Source organism: Papaver somniferum, chromosome 8, assembly GCF_003573695.1.
Source record: "Papaver somniferum cultivar HN1 chromosome 8, ASM357369v1, whole genome shotgun sequence".
NCBI classification, from domain to species: domain Eukaryota; kingdom Viridiplantae; phylum Streptophyta; class Magnoliopsida; order Ranunculales; family Papaveraceae; genus Papaver; species Papaver somniferum.
Window position 1 is genome coordinate 149,755,202 of NC_039365.1, and position 23,789 is coordinate 149,778,990.

The 23,789-nt window shown below is 35.0% G+C and overlaps 1 protein-coding gene across 1 annotated transcript; it reads right to left on the bottom strand.

Moving 5' to 3' along the window:
* Nucleotides 1–15,183: 15,183 nt before the first annotated feature.
* On the bottom strand, nt 15,184–20,726 carry LOC113303475 (probable linoleate 9S-lipoxygenase 5). The gene is made up of 7 exons (XM_026552503.1): nt 20,237–20,726; nt 17,849–18,138; nt 17,553–17,772; nt 17,095–17,445; nt 16,516–17,014; nt 16,177–16,440; nt 15,184–16,074 (listed from the first exon to the last, which is right to left on the bottom strand). The coding sequence occupies exons 1-7, from the start codon at nt 20,574–20,576 to the stop codon at nt 15,306–15,308; spliced, it is 2,733 nt and encodes a 910-aa protein (XP_026408288.1). The 5' UTR covers nt 20,577–20,726; the 3' UTR covers nt 15,184–15,305.
* Between the last annotated feature and the right edge of the window lie 3,063 nt (nt 20,727–23,789).

The following is a 23,789-nucleotide window of genomic DNA, read 5'->3' on the forward strand; positions in this document are numbered from 1 at the left end:
AAGGTCGGATTTATCAACTGGTTGAACTACGCACAACATGTGATATTTCAATTATATAACCAAATATAATGCGGAAAAGAAATAACACATACACCGAAAATTTTGTTAATGAGAAACCGCAAATGCAGAAAAACCCCGGGACCTAGTCCAGATTGAACACACAATGTATTAAGCCGCTACAGACACTAGCCTACTCCAATCTAACTTCGGACTGGACTGTAGTTGATCCCTAACCAAGTCTCACATCGATTAAAGTAAAATCGCGTTCCTTACGCCTCTTGAATCCCAGCAGGACTCTGCGTACGTGATTCCCTTAGCTGATCTCACCCACAACTAAGAGTTGCTACGACCCAAAGTCGAAGACTTATAAACAAATATGTCTCCCACAGTTATGTCTATTCTGGTTTTGTTTCCGTCTTTAGATTAATCAAGGTGAACAGGAAACTTAACAAAAAATCCGGTCATATACTCCCAAAGAGTAGCCTAGAAATATTAATCAGCTCACAATAACCTACCTGATTAACAGAAGAAGTTATTGCAGAATCACAAGAGTCTGAGACGAAGAACTGTTGTGATTACTTTATATCTTACATATCGAAATGATTCTCGAGTAAATCTTAGAAAAGATAAAACTCAATACGATTGAACACGTAAGATCAGAATACGCAACTACAGAAAAAAATAATTGGATCTGGCTTTACGAATCCCAAATGAAGTCTTCATGTCGTTAACCTAATAATGGTTTTGGAAAAACCTAGGTTAAAGGAGAATCGACTCTAGTTTACAACTAGGACACATGAGCGTGTCGGGATTAGGTTTCCCAGCTGCTATAATTCTCCCTTATATAGTCTTTCAAATCAGGGTTGCTTAGAATCAAAGCTAAGAAATCTTAGTAACAAAGCAATTGATATTCACCGTCAGATGAACTCCTGATTTAATATTCAAGCTAAGTCTGCTTAGAAATTAAGCAATCAATCTCCACCGTTAGATGGTATTAGCTTGATACACGCAAATTAAATATACCTATATTTAGATACGGATGAACCGTACCAAACGTGTATACCTTGTTGGCTCAATAATAGTTAACTGAAGTTAGCCATATTAACACTTATAACTTAGTCATATTCATCTAACACTTCTAGATCAAATATGATGACCAATCAATCATGATAGATAATCAAATGAATCTAAATGTGTTTCAAGATAGTTGCTCAAATGTTCATCATTTTATATAAATATATATATATATGAATCATTTGAAACAAAATTGGTTTGGTTTGTAATTGTACAAAGTACTTATACAAGAACCATTTCACGAACATAATGCCACGGTTTGTAAAATTAGTTCACATACCTTATTACATTAAAGTTCCAGGGACTTTAGTTCGAAAACTGAGTTATCAAACGAACCTGAGTTCTTGAGTATGAAAATCCATACTTACCGATTTTAGAATTTGACCACTGTGTTCGCAAACCGAGTACGCGAACAACAGTTCCAAACTTTGGCTTTGTCTAGCCGTTCACAAACAAGGTACGCGAACAACAGTTCCATACTTGGCCTTGTCTAGCCGTTCGCAAACAGGTTACGCGAACAACATCTTCGTACCTTTTCATAGGAAAACCCGTTTGCAAACATATTTCACAAACAAGAGTTCCGGACCTGAACTAGAACTTAACAGTGCACATACAAAGTATACATACTGTGATATATCCAGGCATTGGTATTCGTTCTAAAACTCTCATTTCATCATTGAAACATCCTTAGAAGACGAAAATGGTAATCTAACACATACCACTAGCTTCAAGTAATTAATCGATCAATACAAAACTTCTCATGTTAACATCAAATGACTGTCTCACATAAATCATGTAAGATGTTCAAGGTAATTTTCACATGATCATCTTTGACTATTTAGTTTCCAACAAATAGATTGTCTCCAACTAAACTCGTCAAGTATACGATGAACTTAGCTAAAGCTAAAAGCTTCCAACATATATTTCAAGAAATAAATAAATGAGATAAACTTGGCTCGAAATATCAAATGTGTACAATGTAAAAGTATGTATAGCTATACGACTTAGTCTCATTAGAAGATAGAATAGAATAGACTTACAAGTGATAGATAAGTTTTAGTCTCCACATACCTTTTGTTGATGAAGTAACTCCAAGCTCTTCAGTAGATCTTCTTCTTAAATTGGTGAACGTTGTGAAGTCTAAAGCTCAACTACACACTTTTATACTAATCCGAGACATAGCTATAAGTAGACTAGAAAATAAAGTATATATTTTTGATCAACTAAACTTGACAAACAAGCTTGAAATAGCAACGCTTGCGAGTTCGACCGAGCAGTGCTCTAATAATCTCCCCCTTTATAAATTTTAATGACAAAACTATCAATACATATGGATTAGAAGATACATAAACTTTGTAGCTTCTGATCCATCATGCTTGATTTCCTTGGCTCTTCAACTTCCTTGAATTCTTCGTTACTTCAAGTTCTCTACCGATTTTGAATGTGTTCAACTCAGCATCATTGTTGTTGAAGATCCGTAGCAATAACAATACAAAAACAAAAGTTCTCAATTATTGTTACTCAGTGTCATAGTATTATTATATAGAATCAAAGTCCAATTTCATCACAACTTTGAAATATTACTATGATGATATGTATCACTCCCCCTTAGTCAATACTTCCATCTTATAATGAAAACTACCCCCCTTACATAATGATCCGTAAACCATATGTATGTACCGTGAACTACTAAATAATTCTCCCCCTTTTTGTTAATATAAATTTGCAAAGGTACGAAAACTATGGGATCATAAAGAATTCTCAAAAAAAAAGAACATATCAACTTTGTTTCGATGATTTCACATAATCGAAACTTAGTGTATTCATTAAGGAGTTTATTAAAATATAAGTGAACTCCTACAAAATTCCACAACCGCTCTTCCCACAAAGATATGGCAATTAAGCACAAGTTCATTTAAGAACTCTCCCCCATTTGATGTCATTCCCAAGAGAACAATATGAGCGACCTTACTTTTACGAGAAAATAAGGATTTCGTTGGACATTAACTAATCACATGGATTTGTATCCAGAAAACTCGAATAAATTAACCAGGAGAAGATCTTATTAATTAATTTGGTCGGAAAAACTCAACATAAGAGAACTTATGGAGTAAATACAATACTTTCACAAAATAGTGTATCAGGGAAAGATCAATACTGCAGAATTTTCTCAGAAAGTTCATTTTATCTTTTATGAATATTTGCATAAAGACATAATGGACTTAACTTTTGAGCATATATGAGATAATCACAGTTCACGAACGTAAACACATATATATCTCATAAGACATTTGCAATATATAAAACCAATAAGATTAAGTACTGCAAAATCATCTTCCAAATAACTTAGAATTAATAAATAAATCTAAAAACGTTGCAAGATGAAAAATGTTGGAAATAGCTCTTTGTAATCACAATAACTCCTATACTAAACCCTAGTTATCTTTCTTAAACATAAGAATAAATTCTCATAAGAAGTTTCCTAGACATTAAGATTCTTGAATTTTTCTTATCATCCCCGAACTCGTTATCGTCAACAGACATTGGAACATAAGATTCACGAAGAAAGGAGTCAATTCCAACAAACCTTCTTGATTGTTGCCAAACCAGGGCCTTCTGAATTTCAAGAGATCTTAGAACAATAGCCTTTATTTGCTGCATCTCCATTCTTGTTTCTTTTAGCTCTTCAATAAAAACATAAAACTTTTGAAAATTTGAGGTGTTAGCCCTTGGTTTCTTCATATTCTTCCCTTTTCTCTTCAAAGTTATACAGGAATCAGATTTCTATTTTTCCTTCATGACTGGCGGCTTAACAATCATATTAACATCTTTTCTATCAGAAGAGGTGATGCTTGGTGTCTCCGTAAATGTGGAACATGGGTTTGTGAAAATAACCACAGATAAAACAGCTCCACAAGCAATCTGTTGATGAAAAGAGTTTTAGAGAAGGAAAAAGGTTGTAAGGTAACGGAACCTATATACATAGTATGTAAGAATCGTGCACAATCAATAGGAACAATCCTAGGAGGGTAGAAATGTAGATTTTAATCTTTTTATTCAATTAGGGTGAAATCTTTTCAATACCATTATTTGAAAGAAGAAATTCAAGTAATAATATTCAAGATACAAACTATAGTAGTTTCTGACCCTGGAGCCTGATTGTGCACAATTCTTGTCTCTTTTCTAAATGCGGGCACATGAGACAAGAAGCACTTTCAACACAGTTATACTGTGTTGAGGTGAACAATAATTTGCTCACCACAAGATTCCTGCACGGAATTATCAACATCCTTTGGTAGATCGTTTAGACCTAATTCTTTTCTGTAGTGTTCTAACCTTTTCCTTAGAAATCAACTTCTTAGGAGATGAGTTTAATTTACATACCTCAGATGGATTTGATTTTAGAATAAGGTTGAGCTTGTTTGTTAATCGACTGGCTCTCTGTTGCAGTTTGTTGAATACCTTACTTTATGTTTGTACTTGAAACATTTGAGAGTTCCTGACCCTTAATGGTACAATAAGGACATGTCAATGTGGAGGATGGTTTGGGAACCATAGCCGAACATGCTATTAAACAAAGAGAATCACCTAAATCATAAGAGGTAGAGTTTTCGTTAGACAGAAAAAAAATCCATTTCATCCTCCAATGCGGTCGATGATGTTTCTCCAAGAAATATATCAAGGTTGATATGAGTATTGCTACAATTATAAAAATTGATGTTTTCACCAAGAGTGCTACACTTGATTTTTCATCTTCAGTTAAATCATAGTGATCAGGTGTTTTATCAAGAGTTGCAGCAAGACCTTTGTTCCCAGTGTATTTTCTACGATTTAAGCACTCATTAGAAAACTGACCAACTTGAAGCACTGTGGCATATCCTCATCATCAGTGTCGTCAGTATCCTTATTTTTAGGAGGAACACGATCACGAGGATTAACTGATGATCTAGGTTTATCTCTGGTAAACCGTTTACTTCTCTTCAAAAGAAGATCTCTAAACCGTCTTGTGATCAGAGAAACTGAGTTGTTAAGATATTCATCCGATGATTCAGTTTAAATAGAATCATCCACAGAGTTGCCAACACTTTTACTTTTATCAAGTAGTTTAGTGTTTTTTTGTGCTTTGAACGCAATATCCTTTCCAGTTTTGGATAGATGTTCATGATCAAGGATCTTTAACTTTCCAATAAGAGTATTTCTGGAAAGTATTTCAAGGTTATTTCCCTCTACAATGGCATGTTTCTTAGAATAGTATCTAGCTGGTAGATACCTGAGAATTTTCATCATAATGTCCTTTTCAGGAATAGTCTTACCCAATGCAAATGATGCATTAACAATTTCAGACACTTTGTGATTAAACTCATCAAATGAATCTTCATCAGCCATACAAAGGTTTTCCTAATCATAATTTAGATTTTGAATCCTAGCTTATTTCTCAGAGAAAATAGTTGGATATGGCTTCACGAATCCCAAATGAAGTCTCCAAGTCGTTAACCTAATAATGGTTTTGGAAAAACCTAGGTTAAAGGAGAATCTACTCTAGTTTACAACTAGGACACACGAGCGTATCGTGATTAGGTTTCTCAGCTGCTAGAATTCTCCTTTATATAGTCTTTAAAATCAGGGTTGCTTACAATCAAATCTAAGAAATATTAGTAACAATGCAATTGATATTCACCGTTAGATGAACTCCTGATTTAAGATTCAAGCTAAGTCTGCTTAGAAACTAAGAAATCAATCTCCATCGTCACATGGTATTAGCTTGATATACACAAATGAAATATACTTATACTTAGATATGGATGAAACGTACCCAAACGTGTATACCTTGTTGGCTCAATAATAGTAAACCGAAGTTGGCCATATTAATACTTATAACTTAGCCATATTTATCTAGCACTTCTAGATCAAATATGATGATCAATCAATCATGATAGATAATCAAATGAATCTAAATGTGTTTCGATAAAGTTGTTCAAATGTTCGTCATCTCATATTTATATATGAACCATTTGAAACAAAACCGGTTTGGTTTGTAATTATACAAAGTACTTATACAAGAACTAATTCATGAACATAATGCCACGGTTTGTAAAACTAGTTCACATACATTATTCTATTAAAGTTCCAGGGACTTTAGTTTGCAAACGAACCTGAGTTCATGAGTATGAAAATCCATACTTACTGATTTTAGAACTTGACCACTGTGTTCGCAAACTGAGTACGCGAACAACAATTCCGGACTTTGGCTTTGTCCAGCCGTTCGCAAACAAGGTACGTGAACAACAGTTCCGGACTTGGCCTTGTCTATCCATTCGCAAACAGGGTATGGGAACAACAGCTCCGGACCTTTTCATAGGTAAACCCATTCGCAAACATAGTTCACAAACAAGAGTTCTGGACCTGACTAGAATTTCACAATGCACATACAAAGTATACATACTGTGATATATCCAGGCATTGGTATTCGTTCTAAAACTCTCATTTAATCATTGAAACATCCTTAGAAGACGACAGTGGTAATCTTACACATACCACTAGCTTCAAGTAATTTTCAAGTGATTCATCGATTAATACGAAACTTCACAAGTTAACATCAAATGACTATCTCACACAAATCATGTAATATGTTCAAGGTAATTTTCACGTGATCATCTTTGACTTAATATTTTGTTTCCAACAAATAGATTGTCTGCAACTAAACTCGTCAAGTAAACTATGAACTTAGCTAAAACTAAAAGATTCCAACACATATTTCTAGAAATAGATAAACGAGATAAACTTGGCTCGAAATATCAAAAGTGTATAATGTAAAAGTTTATATAGCTATACAACTTAGTCACATTAGAAGAAAGAATAGAATAAACTTCTGAGTGATATATAAGTTTTAGTCTCCACATACCTTTTGTTGATGAAGTTACTCCAAGCTCTTCAGTAGATCTTCTTCTTCAATTGGTGAACGTCGTGAAGTCTAAAGCTCGACTACACACTTCTGTCCTAATCCGAGACATAGCTATACGCAGACTAGAAATCAAGTATATATTTTTGATCAACTAAACTTGACAAACAAGCTTGAGATAGCAACGCTTGCGAATTTGACTGAGCAGTGCTATAACAGACCCAAAGGGAGTCATCAGGACTGCTGGAAGTTTAGTTCTAGCTTGGAATGAAAACATTTCAGTAGATATCAAAAATAGCATGGAAAATCAAATTTATGTGATTGTGGTTTATGGTGTCTCTTGTATAAGTTGGATGTTGTCGTGTGTTTATGGGTGTCCTAATAGGAAGAAAAAGATAAACTCCTGGAAGTACTTTAAGGATGTAGCTAAAATGGTGGACCTCCCATGGTCGTGATGAAAGACCTAAATTACTTTGATATACCAAAATGTATGTTTTTTCTTCAATAATACGATAAACTCTGCAAATTTATTTGATATAAGATTTGTGGGTTATCCTTTCACTTGATCAAACAAGAGTATAGGCAAGGGGTTTGTTGAACCTAGATTGGATGGAGATCTAGGAAATTATCAATGGTTGGATGTTTTATAGTCGTTCAATCTTTATCATTTCTCTATGGTTGCCCCAAAATCATGCATGGTCCGATTATCTTAAAAACTTTTCCAATTTGGAAATATGGAGCTAAACTTTTTAAGTTTTTTGCTCTTCTTGGAAGATTCCACCAGTTTTGAAGTGATTGAAGAAGTGTGGAATCTGCAAATTCACAAGACTTCGGCTTTTGCTCTTATGTCTAAGTTAAAAGATGTTAAAAAAACCCTAATAAAACAGTGGAATAGAGACTACTTTGGGAACATACAATACAATACAATGCAAAGAAAACTACCCAGGTAATTGAAAAAGCTAAAAATGTTAAACTTTTGCCAGATAACTCTGAAATGCTCCCTCTGTCTTTTATTATCTGTCCTATATTTTATTTTGGTCTGTTTTTTTTATCTGTCCGCTCTGTTTATAGACATATTTTATTTTCCCCATAAGCTATTAAATATAACCTTTATATTTTATAATCATAAAATCAACTCAATCCAAAATCTTAAATAGTATTACTATATATAAGGGAAAAATCTATTCAATATTTATCATATTAATCGTAATTCCCCTTTTAAATAAAAATATTTGTGGACAACTATAAAATTCCTAATAAATCTTCAACCTATTTATACATAATCTTTTCATCTGTATTGAGAATAATCTGTCTAAATATGGGTTCCATAATAAAACCAAGATATCTTTGCTTTTATTTTCTCAAAACATTTCCCAAAATAATAATGTTACACAATTTATATATTTTTATATATTAGTTTTAATTTTAGTAATAATATAGCATTTAATAGGGTTAGTCATGACATTTCTTACAGTCCCCGTGATATCTTGACTTTGTCAGATATGACAGTTAATAAAAGATGAAGGGAGTAGTGATTTCACTAAATCAGGAGTTAGAGAAATTGTGCACTTTTGAGGAAGCAATTTGGTAACTGAATACAACAAGACATTTTAGTAACCTAGGGGATATAAATATTAATTTCTTCCATACAACTGCGAAGCAAAATTATAGGAAACTCAGAATTGAAACTTTAAAAGATAAAAATGATAAATTGGTGAAATGATAGAAAGGAAATAATTGATGTTCTTTTCAGCCATTTCTCTAAAATGGCCACTTCTGGAAAAAATTAAATTCCAAAGAGCATTTTGAATCTAATACCTAAGTGCATTTCGGATGAGGAAAATTTAAATCTTTTATCCACCCCATCAGAAGAAGAAATCAAATTTGTGCTTTTCGACATGCACCCTAATAATCCCCCGACCCAAAATGTTTTCCAACCATTTTCTTCCAAATATTTGGGATCTTGGTAAGTTGGATTTGACGTCTACTATACATGATTTCTCCAGGTCTAAATCTCTTCTAAAGAGATTAATGCAACTTTCATCACTCTTATCCTAAAAGTTAAATTCCCCACTTCGGCGGGGGATTTTAGACCAATCTCTTTGTGTAACACAGTCTATTGGATTATCTCGAAACTGAATGCAAACTTATTGCAAATAAAATAAAACCACTCATTGATAAACTTATCTTTCCCTATCAATCGGCTTTTGTTCCCCGGCAGACAGATCTCGGATAATATTATAATTTCTCATGAAATCATTCACACTATGAGAGCTAAGAAAAAAAGCATAATAGGTTATATGGACCTAAAAATTGATATGTCGAAAGCCTTTTTGGCAAAGTTGAATGGTCCTTCCTTTTTCAAGCTCTAAAAAAACTAGGTTTCATGGATGTCGATCTGGTGTGCTCTGATTGAACAATGTATAGGAACAACGGCAGTCGCAGTCCTGATAAATGGGTCCCATTCCCCTTTCTCCAAACCTTCAAGGTGTCTAAGGCAAGGGGATCCCCTCTCCCCGTACCTTTTCATACGGTGTATGGAAGGTCTTTCCCGTGTTCTAAAAGATGCTGAGGATAAAGGTTTGATTCATGGAATAAAAATTACAAAAAATGCCCTCACATAACTGCATCTGCTATTCGCGGATGATTGTCTCCTTTTCGCTTGAGCCATCAAAAAGAGTGTAAAAATTTGTTAAGCATCCTAGAACTGTTTAGTAAAGGTACGGGGAAATCCATACACTATAACAAATCAGAAATCTTTTTTGGAAAGAGTCTAAGCAATATAGAAGCTAGAGAGATCATAGAAATCATGAAAGTGGAGAGAATAAAACTTGAAGATAAATATCTTGGGGTACCTTTGTTTACCCATAGATTCAAAATACAATGCTTTGAACAAATAGTCGAAAAGCTGAAATGCAGAATCACTGGGTGGAGAAGTATAATTTTAAACCCGGCGGGGAAACTGGTTCTCGTCAAAACTGTGGCTGATTCCCTGGCCACATATCATATGACATATTTTTCCATTCCAAAAACATCACAAAGAAAATGGATGCTCTCAATCGATTTTTCTTTTGGAGGCATGGCGAAGGAAAATCGAGAGGTTTATGCCTTAAAAAATGGTTTGAAGCGTGTTTGTCAAAATAAAATGGAGGTTTGGGTTTTAAAAATATTCTAAGTTTAATCGGGCTATGATTGTGAAAGTAGCTTGGAGACAGTTGCATAGTTTTGATGCTTTGTGGGGAAGAGAGTTGAAGTCGAAGTACTTTGATAATAGGTGCCCTTTTCTAAAAAATTTTCGTAAACCTAGTCCCAATAGCCCTTGGCTATGGAAAGGGATCCGGAAAGGTTTAAAAATTATAATAAAAAATGTGAAATAGAATGTTGGAAATGGATTGGATATCCAATTACGGAATCATAATTGGATTCCTAACCACCGAACATTATCAATCAAACTGAAATAAAACCTATGATAATCGATACCCTGACTCGCGTGACTCAATTGATAGATCAACACAACAAAGAATGGAATGAAAATTTCTTAAACCAGATTTTAGATCCGGAAATTGTACAAAACACAAACTATTGAGTTAGATCAAACGGAGGATACCAAAGATGAATTAAAATGGCTAACTGATGCAAAAGGGAGAATCTCTGTTAAGAAAGTTTACGGATTTCTTACCAGTCACCATCAAAATTAACAATACTTTTCCGGCTCCAAACGCTACTCTTTGGAACCTAAAGACTCTGCCGAGAATCCAAATATTTATGTGGAACCTAAAGATTCTGCCGAGAATCCAAATATTTATGTGGAACGTTATTCACAATATCCTCTCGGTGGATAAAAATTTAAGAGATATTTTGTAAAAGGGTCGTAACTTTATTGTCTAATTAGGGTCTGGATCGTAGAATATGCAGTTGATGCGTTAGGGTCGTGGACTGACCGTTAAAATTTAGTTACTTGACTATTTTTATTTTACAAAAAACCCTGACCATCAGTTGACTAGCTTTGACGGTATAATACCGTTAAAGTTATATAGCTCTCGTCCTTTTCCATCGTCTTCCAAAGAAAATTTGATACTTCCCGTGAAATCAGAAATCCCCAAATCAATCCGAAATATTGAGTTGGATTTTGATTGAATCCGGAAGAAAACAAGCTGAACAAACTAAATTTGACAAAGATATTAAATAGAAACAAGTTAAAGAAACAAGATTTCAAATTCATCAAGTTAGTCCACAGAGAAAATAAAATAAAAATTGCAACCTAATTTTTTTTCAAGATGGAACCCTACCCCCAATTCTATAGAGTGTTCTTCGTCTTCATCAATCAAATGTACTGATCCGTTAAGAGGTCAGTAATTATTCAATTCAAATAAGATCCCCCAATACTTCTTCCTCCTCCGTCACAATTGCTCCATTAAATATTCTCATTTTGAACCTGTATGCTTAAGAACCATTGACAAGGATGCACTAATTTCGACCACTACATACACATTCAAGTGGTGATTGAATCAAAATCTAATCTAGGAGTTTCTGGAGAGAGAAAACGTAAAGAAGCTTCACATTAAGTTCTGTGATTTTTTATTAAAATTTTAGCTAGCCCTTAATTTGCCCGTTTAAGTTTTTAACTGGGTCAGGATATCATGTCATTTATCTATTTTATAAGGGCATTTACGTAAACAAGTTAGACGGTCAAAATTAATCTTCGACCCTAACGCATCAATTGCATCTTTCACGACCCAGACCCTAATTAGGTAACAAAGTTACAATTCTTTTACAAAATAACTCAAAATTTAAACACTAGAATATCCAACATTTCCTCAATCTGTAATATGTGTAACTGTAATGATGAAACTCTAAACCATACTCTAAAGTGGGTGCAGTTTCAGTGAGTTGTGTGGTTTGGGATGGATGGGTTACCCTCGATTGGGTAGTCAAGGGGAATTTGATTCGATGGATAGGTGGTTCCAGTCATGGTACAGTAGTGAGTGTAGGAAAATGAGCAACACAGAAGACCTTCCAGAACTTTGCACTACCTTATGCTGGTACATCTAGAAGGCCAGATGCGATGTTTTCTCCCAAGGGATACAACCAGATCTAGTGGCCGCTATTATTATAATAAAAAATCAGTTGTCTAATACCCTAAAATTTCAAACCAAACCCCCATTGAATAAACACCAACCACTGCCCAGAGAGATGTTCTTCAACTCACTATACCAAATACAACTACCAAAATCCTGTTACATACTATATACATAAGTGAAACAAAACTGCAAGTACAATAACAGTCATCACCAATGCAAATGGTACTGCAAATAGAGAGAGCGGGTTCAGAATGCAAGCCAAAAAGAAGAGGACAAGGAGTCACGGTTGGGATGATTGCAACACTGTAATGGGCATACCAACACAGGAAATATGAGGTGACAATAGTCTTAGAAGATAAAGAAGTCAGGATTCAGGTGATTAGGAAGCTGAAGCAACTAGAAGTATGTTCGAAGAATATGTTGTTAAATTTTGTAACACATCTTATAAGTTTTTTTTTAGAAGTATAACTTGTAATTTCCTAAGGAAGACTATGCCGCCAGAACAATTATAATGGGCAATCACTATCCTAGATTCTCCATCTAGTGGATGTAATTGGATACAACTGATGCCGGAAAACAATCTGCTTGTAAAAATGGAAGCTAGGTGTGTTAGAGCATTTCTCGGTTGAATCCATCACTTTTGCTATCTCAAGCTTGTTCTCAATGTTAGGTGATCAAAATTATATCTTCATTTCTAATCTACTAAGTCAAGTATCAGATAAGTTAGAATTATAGTTGAGTATCAGAGATCACCTTTGAAGACTGAAGATTGACGAAGATATTTGTAGAAATTCTGTATCAGGTATTTGAAAACTGAACCATTCTATTTTATTCACTATACCATCATTCTATCTATTGAGACTATGTCGTATGCCTTATAGTAGATTTGCAAAGAAGATGTTTCGAGTTAAGCTTGTCTTGTGAAAAATCTCGATGGTCAAAGGTCCTTAACAATTTTAGTTCTATGAATTAATTTGTGGATCAATTGAAAAGTACCCATGCAAATGATCATATTAGTTGGGAATATTTCAAACAACATAAGACAGAATTATGAACTTACTGAAATTTCTACTCAAGGTAGGTTGGCGAACCAGTTCGCAAACCGTAAGTTCAATTGGGAACAGTTCACGAACTCGGTTGGCGAACCGCGGTGAACTAATTTTTATAAGTTGGATAAATTGGCGAGAAGTTGGCGAACCCCGGTTCACGAATCGTGGCCAACAAAGTTCGGTAGTCTAGTAGGGTTGGTGAATCCGCTCACGAACCATAGCACCCTGACTCTTGAACAAGCCCTACGGTTGATAAACCGTTGTACCAACCCAACGTTCCTAGCAATGTTTAGCAGATGCTTAAATAATTATTATTTTAATATGTTTAACATTGCTAGAACTATATTAAACACTTCTAAGACTTCATTGATCACGTAAACACTTATGTGTGTGAATCATGATTAGTTTCTTAGTAGTTTAAATGAATATCAAATAGCTTTTAGTTTTTTTTTGGCTAACTTGCCAAACCGAACAGTCATTATAGACGGATCAGTAATCGAACCTATGTGTATAGTATTCTATTGTAGTTTGAAGACCTAATATTTTTGCTTGATTATCAAGTTATCTTAGCTTGAATTCTAGTCTGACCTTGGTATTTGAAAACTATATATAGAGCATCTCTGTAATCTGGGAAAATCAATCCCGGAAACTTTGTGTCCCAGTTGATTCTAGAGTCGCCTATATTGACCTTTTCAGTCTACGACTAAAATACTTCGCTTGGAGATTCGTTAAGCCAGTTTTGACTATCTTTACCTTGATAGTTCGTGTATCCTGGTCTTGCTTTTATGTTATCGAGGTTTTCTTAATCTCTTTCTGGAAAGATAGATAATAATCACAAAGTTCTCTTCGTCTCAGACTGTGTGATTCCTCAAGATAGATATCTAAAGACTGATCTTAGTTGATCTTTCGAAGATTGTTCTTGCGAGATGGTTAAGAATCTATGATGCTCTTCGGGAGTCGTAAGTTCCGGATTTGTGAGGTTTGCTAGCTTGTCTATTGCAAACTGGTTTCCGCACCTTGATCTTTGATCTAAACGTAAATCAAATAGGCTTATATGTTAGAGGCAGATTCGTATCAAAAGTCTTCATTTCGACCGAAACAACTCTTAGGCTGTAAAGAACGTCATCTAAGGGAATCAAGTGTGTAGAACCTTGCGAGGTTCAATAGAGGTAAGGAGCGCGACTGTAACTGAAACGCTTGAAGGGTGGATTCGATCTCAACTACAATCAGTCTGAAGTCTCGTAGTAGGCTAGTATCTGTAGCGGCTTAATACAGTGTGGTGTTCAATCTGGACGAGATCCCGGGGTTTTCTGCTATTGCGGTTTCCTCGTTAGCAAAATTTCTGGTGTCTTGTGTTTTTCCTTTTCTTCATTATATTGTTTATCTTTATAATTGTATTTACACAAGTTTGTACGTATTCAATCTAAGTAGATATGTCCGCTTAATTGTAATCGATCCCGAGACTAGTTTCTTGTAGAATTCGTATCCTAAAAGATAGACAACAAGTTTGATCACTCGGAAGAATTCCGATTGAATTATTTGGGTACAACTAGATTGATCTTGGATATTTGTTTTTGAGATCGTCCAAGTACTCTTCGTAACAATCAGGTTCACAGACCTTGTGTCTATATAAATACTGATTGAGTAGAGGTTGAGATGTTAATTTTATATACACATTGTCAAGGATCATTAGATTGGTCTATTTGCAATTGTATTAAGTTTTGTCTATACAGATTGCAAAAGAAAAAAAAATTGTCTAAAAAGAAATTGGGTGTATTTGTTATCCCCTATATTTTCAAGGTGGAAATTTAATAACACCATCTAGTCGATCTTAATTTAAAGATCTTTCCAAAAAAAGAAAAAAATGTTAAAGAGTGGTCTGAACGAGACTTTGTCTACAGTGATGTTGTTGTTTGGTGCAATTTTTGGACAACTACTTGTTAGTTTCTTTATATTTTCTCTAAAAGAAGCCAGATTGAAAATTTTATTTTTAGGAAAATGATGCAGTTAACTCTACCTAGCTAATTGAGTTAACTCCACCTAGGTAATTAATTTTACAGTTTTCCCTATTCCATCCAAATTTTTCCCATTGTACAAAAATTAGAAATCGCAAAAAAAATCGTATCACAAACAAATATCAATAGAAAAAAACAAAAAATCAATAAAACAATACACATAATAAAATGAGACTAATGTTTTCCTTTATAAGGAGGTACTGTTGGGTATTCCCCTGCCTGTAAGTCCAAGAGGATCAGATGGTAAAGGATAAGGGCATAATAAAGTGTATGGTATTTTTACCGGTCCAAACCTATTCTTATATTCCTCTGCATTGTTCATCTCCAGGATTTTATTCTCAATGTGCACCAACTTTTCTCCAAATCTCTTAAACGCATCAAGTGGTGTTGCATCTTTAGTCCAATAATCAGGGCAATCTCTTTGTCCAAGGTATATTTCATCAGCAGAATGCTTAGATAAAGCTTCAATGAGGGATATACCAAGAAGTGTTTGTAACTGGCTAGTGATAGTTTTCAAGAAAACCGCGTCTGGGTTCGTCTCAAGTTCAACATACTCGGGATCCCCTATCTCAGGCATGAATCGTCTGCTCACGGTTGGGCGATTTGGCAGGTAACCTGCATATGCGTACATTCCAAAGTTCACTGCTGCATGAAGTGCTGAGGCTATCCAAATAATTATGGTGCATGATTGAGTTAACTCTGACAAGGTTTGCATTTTTGGCCACCATGGTTCATCTTTCAGGTCACTATGACCTTTGGTTCTGAGATCCTCCCACCATGACTGCAGCTCTGTATCACCTTGGATCAAGTCGTCAGTAGGATAGTAGAACGAACAATATTCATAGACCCATTTTTCAATTGCTGACCAGATCTCAAGCCCGTCCACTGCATACGGATAGTCTTCGATCAATAAACGTAAACCGTGTGGTTTGCTAGGGTCTTGAACTGCAATTCCTCTGAACAAGCAAAAAAATATCAGGTGATCTGACATGAAAACTGAAATGTGCATACCTTAAGTACATGAATCCGACTAGAATTGTTGATATTTTTTAAGTTACCTTTTCAGGAGATTTTGTGGGAGTGATTGTTCTGTGAAATTCCATCCTTTATAGATCGTAGCAGACAGTTCCATGGCATACTTTTCTGGAAAGACAGTTCGCTCAACAAAACCGCCGGCATTGATGAGAATATGACGAGCCAAAGCATTTATATGCATCGTATCTCGAAAATGAGGTTGCAAAAGCTTAAAGATTGGGTGGAGAACACTCAGTTGTCTATTAGTAGCAATAACAAACGGCTCAATTACCGCATGTGTATACAACCTGCAAAATATATCATAAGTTTTGTTGTCATATTAAAATTAATGGTTATTAGTGTAGTGAACCACAAAATAATACCAGTGGCTAATGAGTTGATGGACGCCAGAGTCATTCACAGCTGCATAAGCTTTGGCCAACTGCCATATTGAACCCTCGACACCTTCTTGAACCGGTGAGTAGACCTTATTAATAGCACCATGGATTTCGCCATCAGGGTGCACCAGACTCAACTCAATAGCCAAAGGCTTTAAGGTCCCATCTTCTTGTAAGTAGAGGATTGTCCTAGTAGCATACGTTTTCGTCCCCGTTGCATTTATTCGGTTCAAGTACGGGATCAATTCGTCATGATGATCTAATATAAACAACTTGTTTTTCTCTAATGCCTCATTAACTGTAATCCCATTCAAGTTCTTCCCAATATGTTCTTTGGTTATTGAACTGGTGTGGTCTCCGTATAGAGTGGTGTCAAGTTTACTAGTTGGTGGAAACTCCTGAAGAAGGCGGATAGAAACTGGGTTAACTCCTGCAAGCATTTCGCGTCCGAATTCTTCGTCAGTCCTCCAAGCAAATTCATTGGCTGCATAAATACCATGGAACAAAATTGATAAATCCTTCATATAATTTCAAATGGGTAAATAATAGAAGATAGAAAAATACCTTGGATCACTTCGGGCTTAGGGAATTTGAGGGGTTTTTCGCCGTCAGAACGGAAGAGTTCTTTAATAAACTCTAAGTTGAGGCTCCAATTTGATGACAACAAATGGGAATCTCCAGTTTGATTAACTGGCCGTCCCTGGTATCCTTCGTAAAGATGCAGCACGTCGTCGAAGCTATCGAATTCATTAGGTGTTTTGTCAAATATTGCTTTAATTTCTGGACGAACGACTTGACCCAGTGCCTTTACCGCATAAGCTAGAAAGTCTGAGAACTTCAACTGACTAAATTTTTCATCTCTTGGAATGTATATGTTCAGGTTCAATATAAATAACCGAGTTTCGTAATTTGGATCTACAAGTAAATCAATGAATTTGTATAAATAAAAAATGATCAAACCAAAGAAACGGTAAAATTTTGTGACAGTAAAAAGAATGGTTAAGCAGTAAGAATTATGAAACCTTTTTTGTCTGGTTTTCTCCCCGTCCTTCCTCGCCGAGGGTAAGGCAACTCAGTAGAATTTCCGAGAATGGGACGGTCGGTTCCCAAATCATTGTACAGTGCATAATCGTACACTCGATCCCATGACTGAAGTTCTCCTGCCCCATCTCCTCTAAGTATTTTGAGTTCATCTTCTCTATATTTAAGTAACGCTTCTGGTGTGTTGCTTGTCAGGTAACTCTGCATGGATCATAAATCAATATATGAATTTCAATGACTTCCAGTCGTGCACCATAATTAGAGTATACAAAATTACCTGGTTAGAAAAGAAAATTCGAGGATACTTGTAATGTTTGGAAGGGTAAATCCAAGAATTGCAAACAAAATGAATAGGACCACTTCCTGGGACATCTTCTAGGATCAAAGTCTTGAGAAAGAATTCACTGTGATGAAAATTCTTGATGAAAAATGCACCAGGAATTCCAATTGATTCATCCCATTCAAATGTAACGTGGAATTCTGATAATCCAGCCGTCAATGATGTTATTTTGTTCACCCATTCTTCTAAATACGCTTCTTTACCGACTTTTCCTCGCATTTCATTGTCTACAACCAGATTTCAGTGAACAGTAACATTGATCAGCAAGTTTGACGAAAGCAAAGATGTCTAACACTCCTCGCGTTCGGGAAATCACGTATGATATCATCATTCTATTTTATTATTGAATTAATATCGATTACCATTACGAACATGTTAAACTGACCGTGGGTTTAAACAACACAAAATTGGTTAAAAAGACTAAAACCAATAATTCCTGGGTGAAAAGGATACTTAGATTTTGATACTGTTTAAATGGACAAAAATGTAAAGATAGCCAGGATGTAAACAGTTTCATCCTGCCAATTTTCAAATATTTTTTCTTATTTTTTAATTTACACAGGATGCATCCAATTTCATCCTCACTATTTTTTAAATTTAAGCCTGGATGAATCCAGTTTCATCCTTGCCAAAGTTTTTTTGTCCGTTTCACCGATACTAATTTTTACTCGTCCATTTAAACCATGTTTTTAAAATATTTGGACAAATGATCCATTTTCTATATAAACAACCCAAAACTGGAAAAAGGCAATTATTTTCAAAAGTTCCGGACTTTATACGAAACCAAATGATAATTTCAAGGGAGTTTCACTTTCTTTTTCTTCTTTTTTTTTTGATAGATTAAGTAGTCAGGTTAAAATGTTGTGTTTAGACTATGCTTAAGAGCGTTGATCGTGTCATTGTCTAAAACCTGAAAAATGGTCAACAGATGACAGAAGCTTTTGGCATTGGTTGTAATCCCCGAATTATCCCACATGGCACAACTCCTAAGAGCAAGGGTTATGGAGTGGGTGTTTTCATTCAATATGAATGAGTATTACTGGATTTGCTCAAATTAGGTGTTCATATGGAGTGAGAATGCTCACTCATTCATCAATAATCACTCATACACTCATTCAAGGGCGGAACTATGCCAAGAGTAAGCCAGCCCTAGAAGCCTAAAAACCCTTTTTTTCACTACCTATTTTATTTGGGCTGATAAAAATAAGCCTAATTAATAGGCTTAAGCCACCCCCAAGTTAAATTTCCAGTTCCGCCACTGCACTCATTGGGGGAAAGAGTGTGCGAAAATGGAAACTAAGCGGTTGATTGTCAGCCGTTTGGAAAAAACTACATTGAGCGGCTAAACATATGCCTCTCAACCCAATTTTTAGAGTTTTATTATTTTAAAACTCTTGGATGTGGGACCCACATCAGGTTTTATTATTCAAGAAAAAAAACTACGAGAGGCATAAGTTCAGCCGTTTTGGAGAAATTTTTTCTCTCCAAGCGTATAAACATCATCCGCTTAGTCTGTTAATTTTGAGTCCCACGATCACAAAATACTCTTTCACTCAGTCACTCACTCAGTTTGAAAGAAAATGAGTATTAAAAACACCCATTCCATAACCCTTGCTCTAAAAACCCCTAATCTATAGACTAGGGGTAATCGACTAGGGGTGGTCTTTGGGACTACAGATGTGTCACCCAATATAACCCACGGAAAACGAGAGGTTCCGTATTAAATCAATCAGTCTTAAGAAAGATTTCAAAATCCTTGACTTGTTGACTTTTGGCAAATCTTAAGTAATTGTCGTAGGACCAATAACAATCTATTGTCCCTTTCAAAGAAAATAAAAAATGTCAGGGACAGGGTCATCTCATCATGATCAAACTCTATGCTTCAAAAAATAAAAATCATGATCAAACTTTGACCTAAAGGAGAAACATGCAGATTTTAGAAACTGTAGCTAGTTTGTGTTCATCTCGTAAAGATCTTAAGCTTAAGTTGTGGTGGTAATTAGAAGATTTCTTATGTGTCTAACAATTAATTAACTGGCAAAGTAACTTATGTTTTCTCACCATACATGCACTAAAATTGCTACCTTCAGATAAAGAAAAAGACACACGATCAAAAGTGTATCAAATCCATTCTTGATAATTGATATCACGAAAATCAAAATCATACATAACATCCTTCTATTAAACTCCATAACTAGATTAACTACAATATTGTGGTAAAATTAGTTCATTCCGTTTCCTACGTAATGGATAAAAACATGTAAGAATTATATCATCACAAAATCTATATATTAAGGTATAAATATGTCGAGTGAATATGAGTACCTTTGTCAGCATTATCAGAACTGATAAGCTGTAAACAAACACCATTACCAAACAACTCATGAACACGGTCAAGTAACGAAGCACCATAATCAGTTAAATCCAGCTTATTTTTCTTCATCAAAACAACTGTTCCTTTAACTCTGATTATCTGTTTATTCCGATGATCATCATCTTTCAATCCAAAACATTTGCCTAAAACCTCCGTGAGACACATATTTTTGATGAAGAAGAAAACAAATAGAGGAGGAACAAGAAGAAGCCAGAGTTGGCTATAAATGCTAGAAAGGAGTTTGTATACCGACTCGAGAAAGCATGTATATATTTTTGGGAGAGACATCATTTATAGATATGATCCGTGAGTCCGTGGCTACTTGATAAGTAGTATCTATTTAATTGCAGCCATTACGTAGCTAACTTGTTCTAGTGGGTCAAATTTCAATGGACGAAACAAAAAAAGAATTACATGAAGAAAAAATGTAATAAAATTTTAGCCGCCTAAATATTTTTTTTTTTTGACGTGCAGCCTTTGCTTGCCTCTTCGGAGAGCTTGTTCGATTCACATCAGCCAATTCATAATTTCATACCCAACATACAGATGAGCCAAAGAGGATTTAATATGAAGCAAAGTCAGCAAAACTATAAGTTTGCGTTTCTAAATTTAATTTCTTCAAAATTCTATCCATAAGAATTTGTCCCTACAAGAAGAATCGAACTACTCTGGCAAACCCAATTGGCTAGGCGGCCATTCCCCAAATTTGGGGCTAAGACTTTAGAGGTATATAGCAACAGATTTGGTCGGCGGCAGTGGCACGTAAGATAAAATATTATCCGTGCAACACACCTAAAATGAGAGAAGAAACAGCAAAACATTTATGGCACTACTATTTTGGTACACATATTTGCTTCTATAGGTAGTTGGATATTGATATTTGATAGGTAAGCCGTAAGCGAGTGGTAGATATCAGTCAGCTTAAAAGGAAAAGATCATTTATCACACAAATTTAATATGTTGCTTCGTTTCTATACGATTCCCCGGAACAAAAGCTAATGTGTGATTGTAATTAGGCCATGTAAGAGCAAATCATGCTTCAAAAACAAATGAAGAAATAAATGATAGAGCAACTTCAACGATGCTGGCGCAATAAATTTAAAGTGATGATGTCACCAAGTATATGGCATGATATGTTACCGACTTTTTTTTGTTTTTTGTTTGAAGCATGAAATTTATTAAATTTTTAAGCTCTATTACACCAAAGTAATTGGTACCCCAAATTCATCAAATACAATTGGATAAAATTGGAGCAGAATTGTGAACGATAGTCTTCATCAAATCGGAGTTGCATCTGGGAAAGATGTTGGAGTCGAAAGGTTTTCAGTCAATGCTTTCCACACAAAAAAATGGTACTTTTGATGGACATGACAATGTCTATAGGAACTTAGTTGGTGGTGGAGGGGTTCGACGCAATTGATTGAAGCTGCTTGTTAGGCATTTGCATCCATATGTCAAGATGTACTTCCTACACGATATATGTCTATCTTGTTTTTTCGGCTTAATATATAACTTCTAAATGAGTCTCGTGACACCTGATTTCTTACAAAGATTGGAGAAGCTTAAAAGAAAACTTGAGTTATACTAAAGACGGGACTAAGACCCTGGATAATGAAAAGAATGTCTCTGAGATTCAATCATAACAACTTTGACTCATTGTAGTAAATCTTCCCACTTCCGTCTTCAGAAAACCTTCTATGGGATCACCCACCTAAGACTCCTTCTGAACCTTTATGATTGGATCATCGTCGGTACTTCTTTCATTTCCGATTTTGCTCCCGCATCCTACTTTCATTACGTGTAAGAGTAAAAAATCAAGTACTAAAGTAAAAGAAGGTGGAGTATCCATGGGCCCCAGAAAATTGTCTAATGCATTAGGCTATTAGTGCTAGAATGTGTTACTGGAAGACAAACTCTACAGCGAGTTAAAACTGAACATGTTTCATATGGTGGAGGTAGGCCTTGTTATTACCACTGTTGTGCTGATATTGGTTATGCGTCAGAATTTTGCTCAAAATATGATTATGGTTGACTGATATCTCTATAGTCCATATTTTGTATATCCTCATCATATCAGGGATGAATCTGCATCTTTAAGGGGGTGATAATCTTGTAGAAGTGGTATTGGAATGATTTTATTGTTTTTATTGTTATTGATTATTGTACAAAATAAATCAAATAGAACATGTTTTTATATGTCTCATTCTTAAGTAGGCAAAGCAAACCAGTATAGGTAAATCATGTTTAAATGGATGCCACTCTTATTACCGGTTGCAATGACTCTAACTCTTGAACCTATATAGGATTTATCCTTAAAATGCTCTTGATTCTCCTAGTGTGAAATCCACTTACCCCAAGAAAGGGGTATTGAATACAATTCCTCTAATCCTTCATAAGCAAAAGTAACCTTCAGAATGCCAGGTTGTTTAAGGAGATTGCTTAAGGAAGGAACTTCAAATTCTTCAACAGTTTAGGATAACCCAGAAAGCTCAAGGAACGCTCCCATAATTTCATTTTAAAATATCTTCAGAGCTGACTCAATTTTCTTATTTTGAAACTCGGAGAATATCATGAAGCAAACTAAACCAAATCAAATAAATTACCCTAAATCTCTAGAAAGACAACCTCCATCAAACCTCCAGCGAGAATCAAGGCAATTATAAACATCAAAATACATTTCTAAGGGTTCTAGTTAAAGCCACCAACTAAACATTATAACATATATTTCAGTGAATGAACTGACAAAGGAATATTTGGTGGTAAAAAAAGAATATAATCTTCCTTCATAAGGATTTGAATATACAGGTTCAAGGAGATGTTGAGGAACTGGGGTTTAATCATAATAACAAAAGCCTAAAGATTGGAAAGACTAATTAGAAAAACACATAGCAACACAGATAACCAGAGAAAATATGATACAAGATTAAAAGTAATGATGGATTAAAATATGAGGGTAATAAAGCTCAAGCAGAATTGATATGTTATGCCGAAATTTGAGCACAACAAGGGTTGTAAAAATGCGATTGAATATCATTAGCAGAGGTAGAGAGGATAAGAGGTGCAAGCTGATTTCTTCTTTTAGCTTCATCTCAAGGTCCTAACATCTCACCCAGAAGAAAACCCGTAAAGGTTTAAGCAACATAAAATACTAATAATCTTAATTACCAGGGAATCCATACATTATATCTGATGGTGGTGTACGGATGGTGTGGCTGGGAAAACCCATTTGAAGTTGCATATCCATCGTCACCATCAACAAATCATGGAATTATAAACCAGCAGAAACCAAAAAGCAGCCAAGACTCTCCAGATAAGAAATAAAGATGAAAAACATCATGATCCTACAACATATTTACCAAACTAATAAACTTAATTCATCTCCAGCGTTGGTAGAACGGAGAGACTAGCCTAGAAAAGGGGGTTTCTCCTTGATCCTTTCCATTAAGGTTTCAAGGTAGATGAGAAATAACAAAATCATATCTAAAAGAATTAAAAAACAACGTG

Excerpts from the sequence above, each read along its gene's own strand:
- LOC113303475 (XM_026552503.1), bottom strand. The coding sequence starts at position 20,576 with ATGATGTCTCTCCCAAAAATATATACATGCTTTCTCGAGTCGGTATAC. Across the intron at positions 17,446-17,552 it reads GAGAAAACCAGACAAAAAAG|ATCCAAATTACGAAACTCGG; the intron begins GTTTCATAATTC and ends ATTTACTTGTAG. Across the intron at positions 16,441-16,515 it reads CATCAACTCATTAGCCACTG|GTTGTATACACATGCGGTAA; the intron begins GTATTATTTTGT and ends TATATTTTGCAG.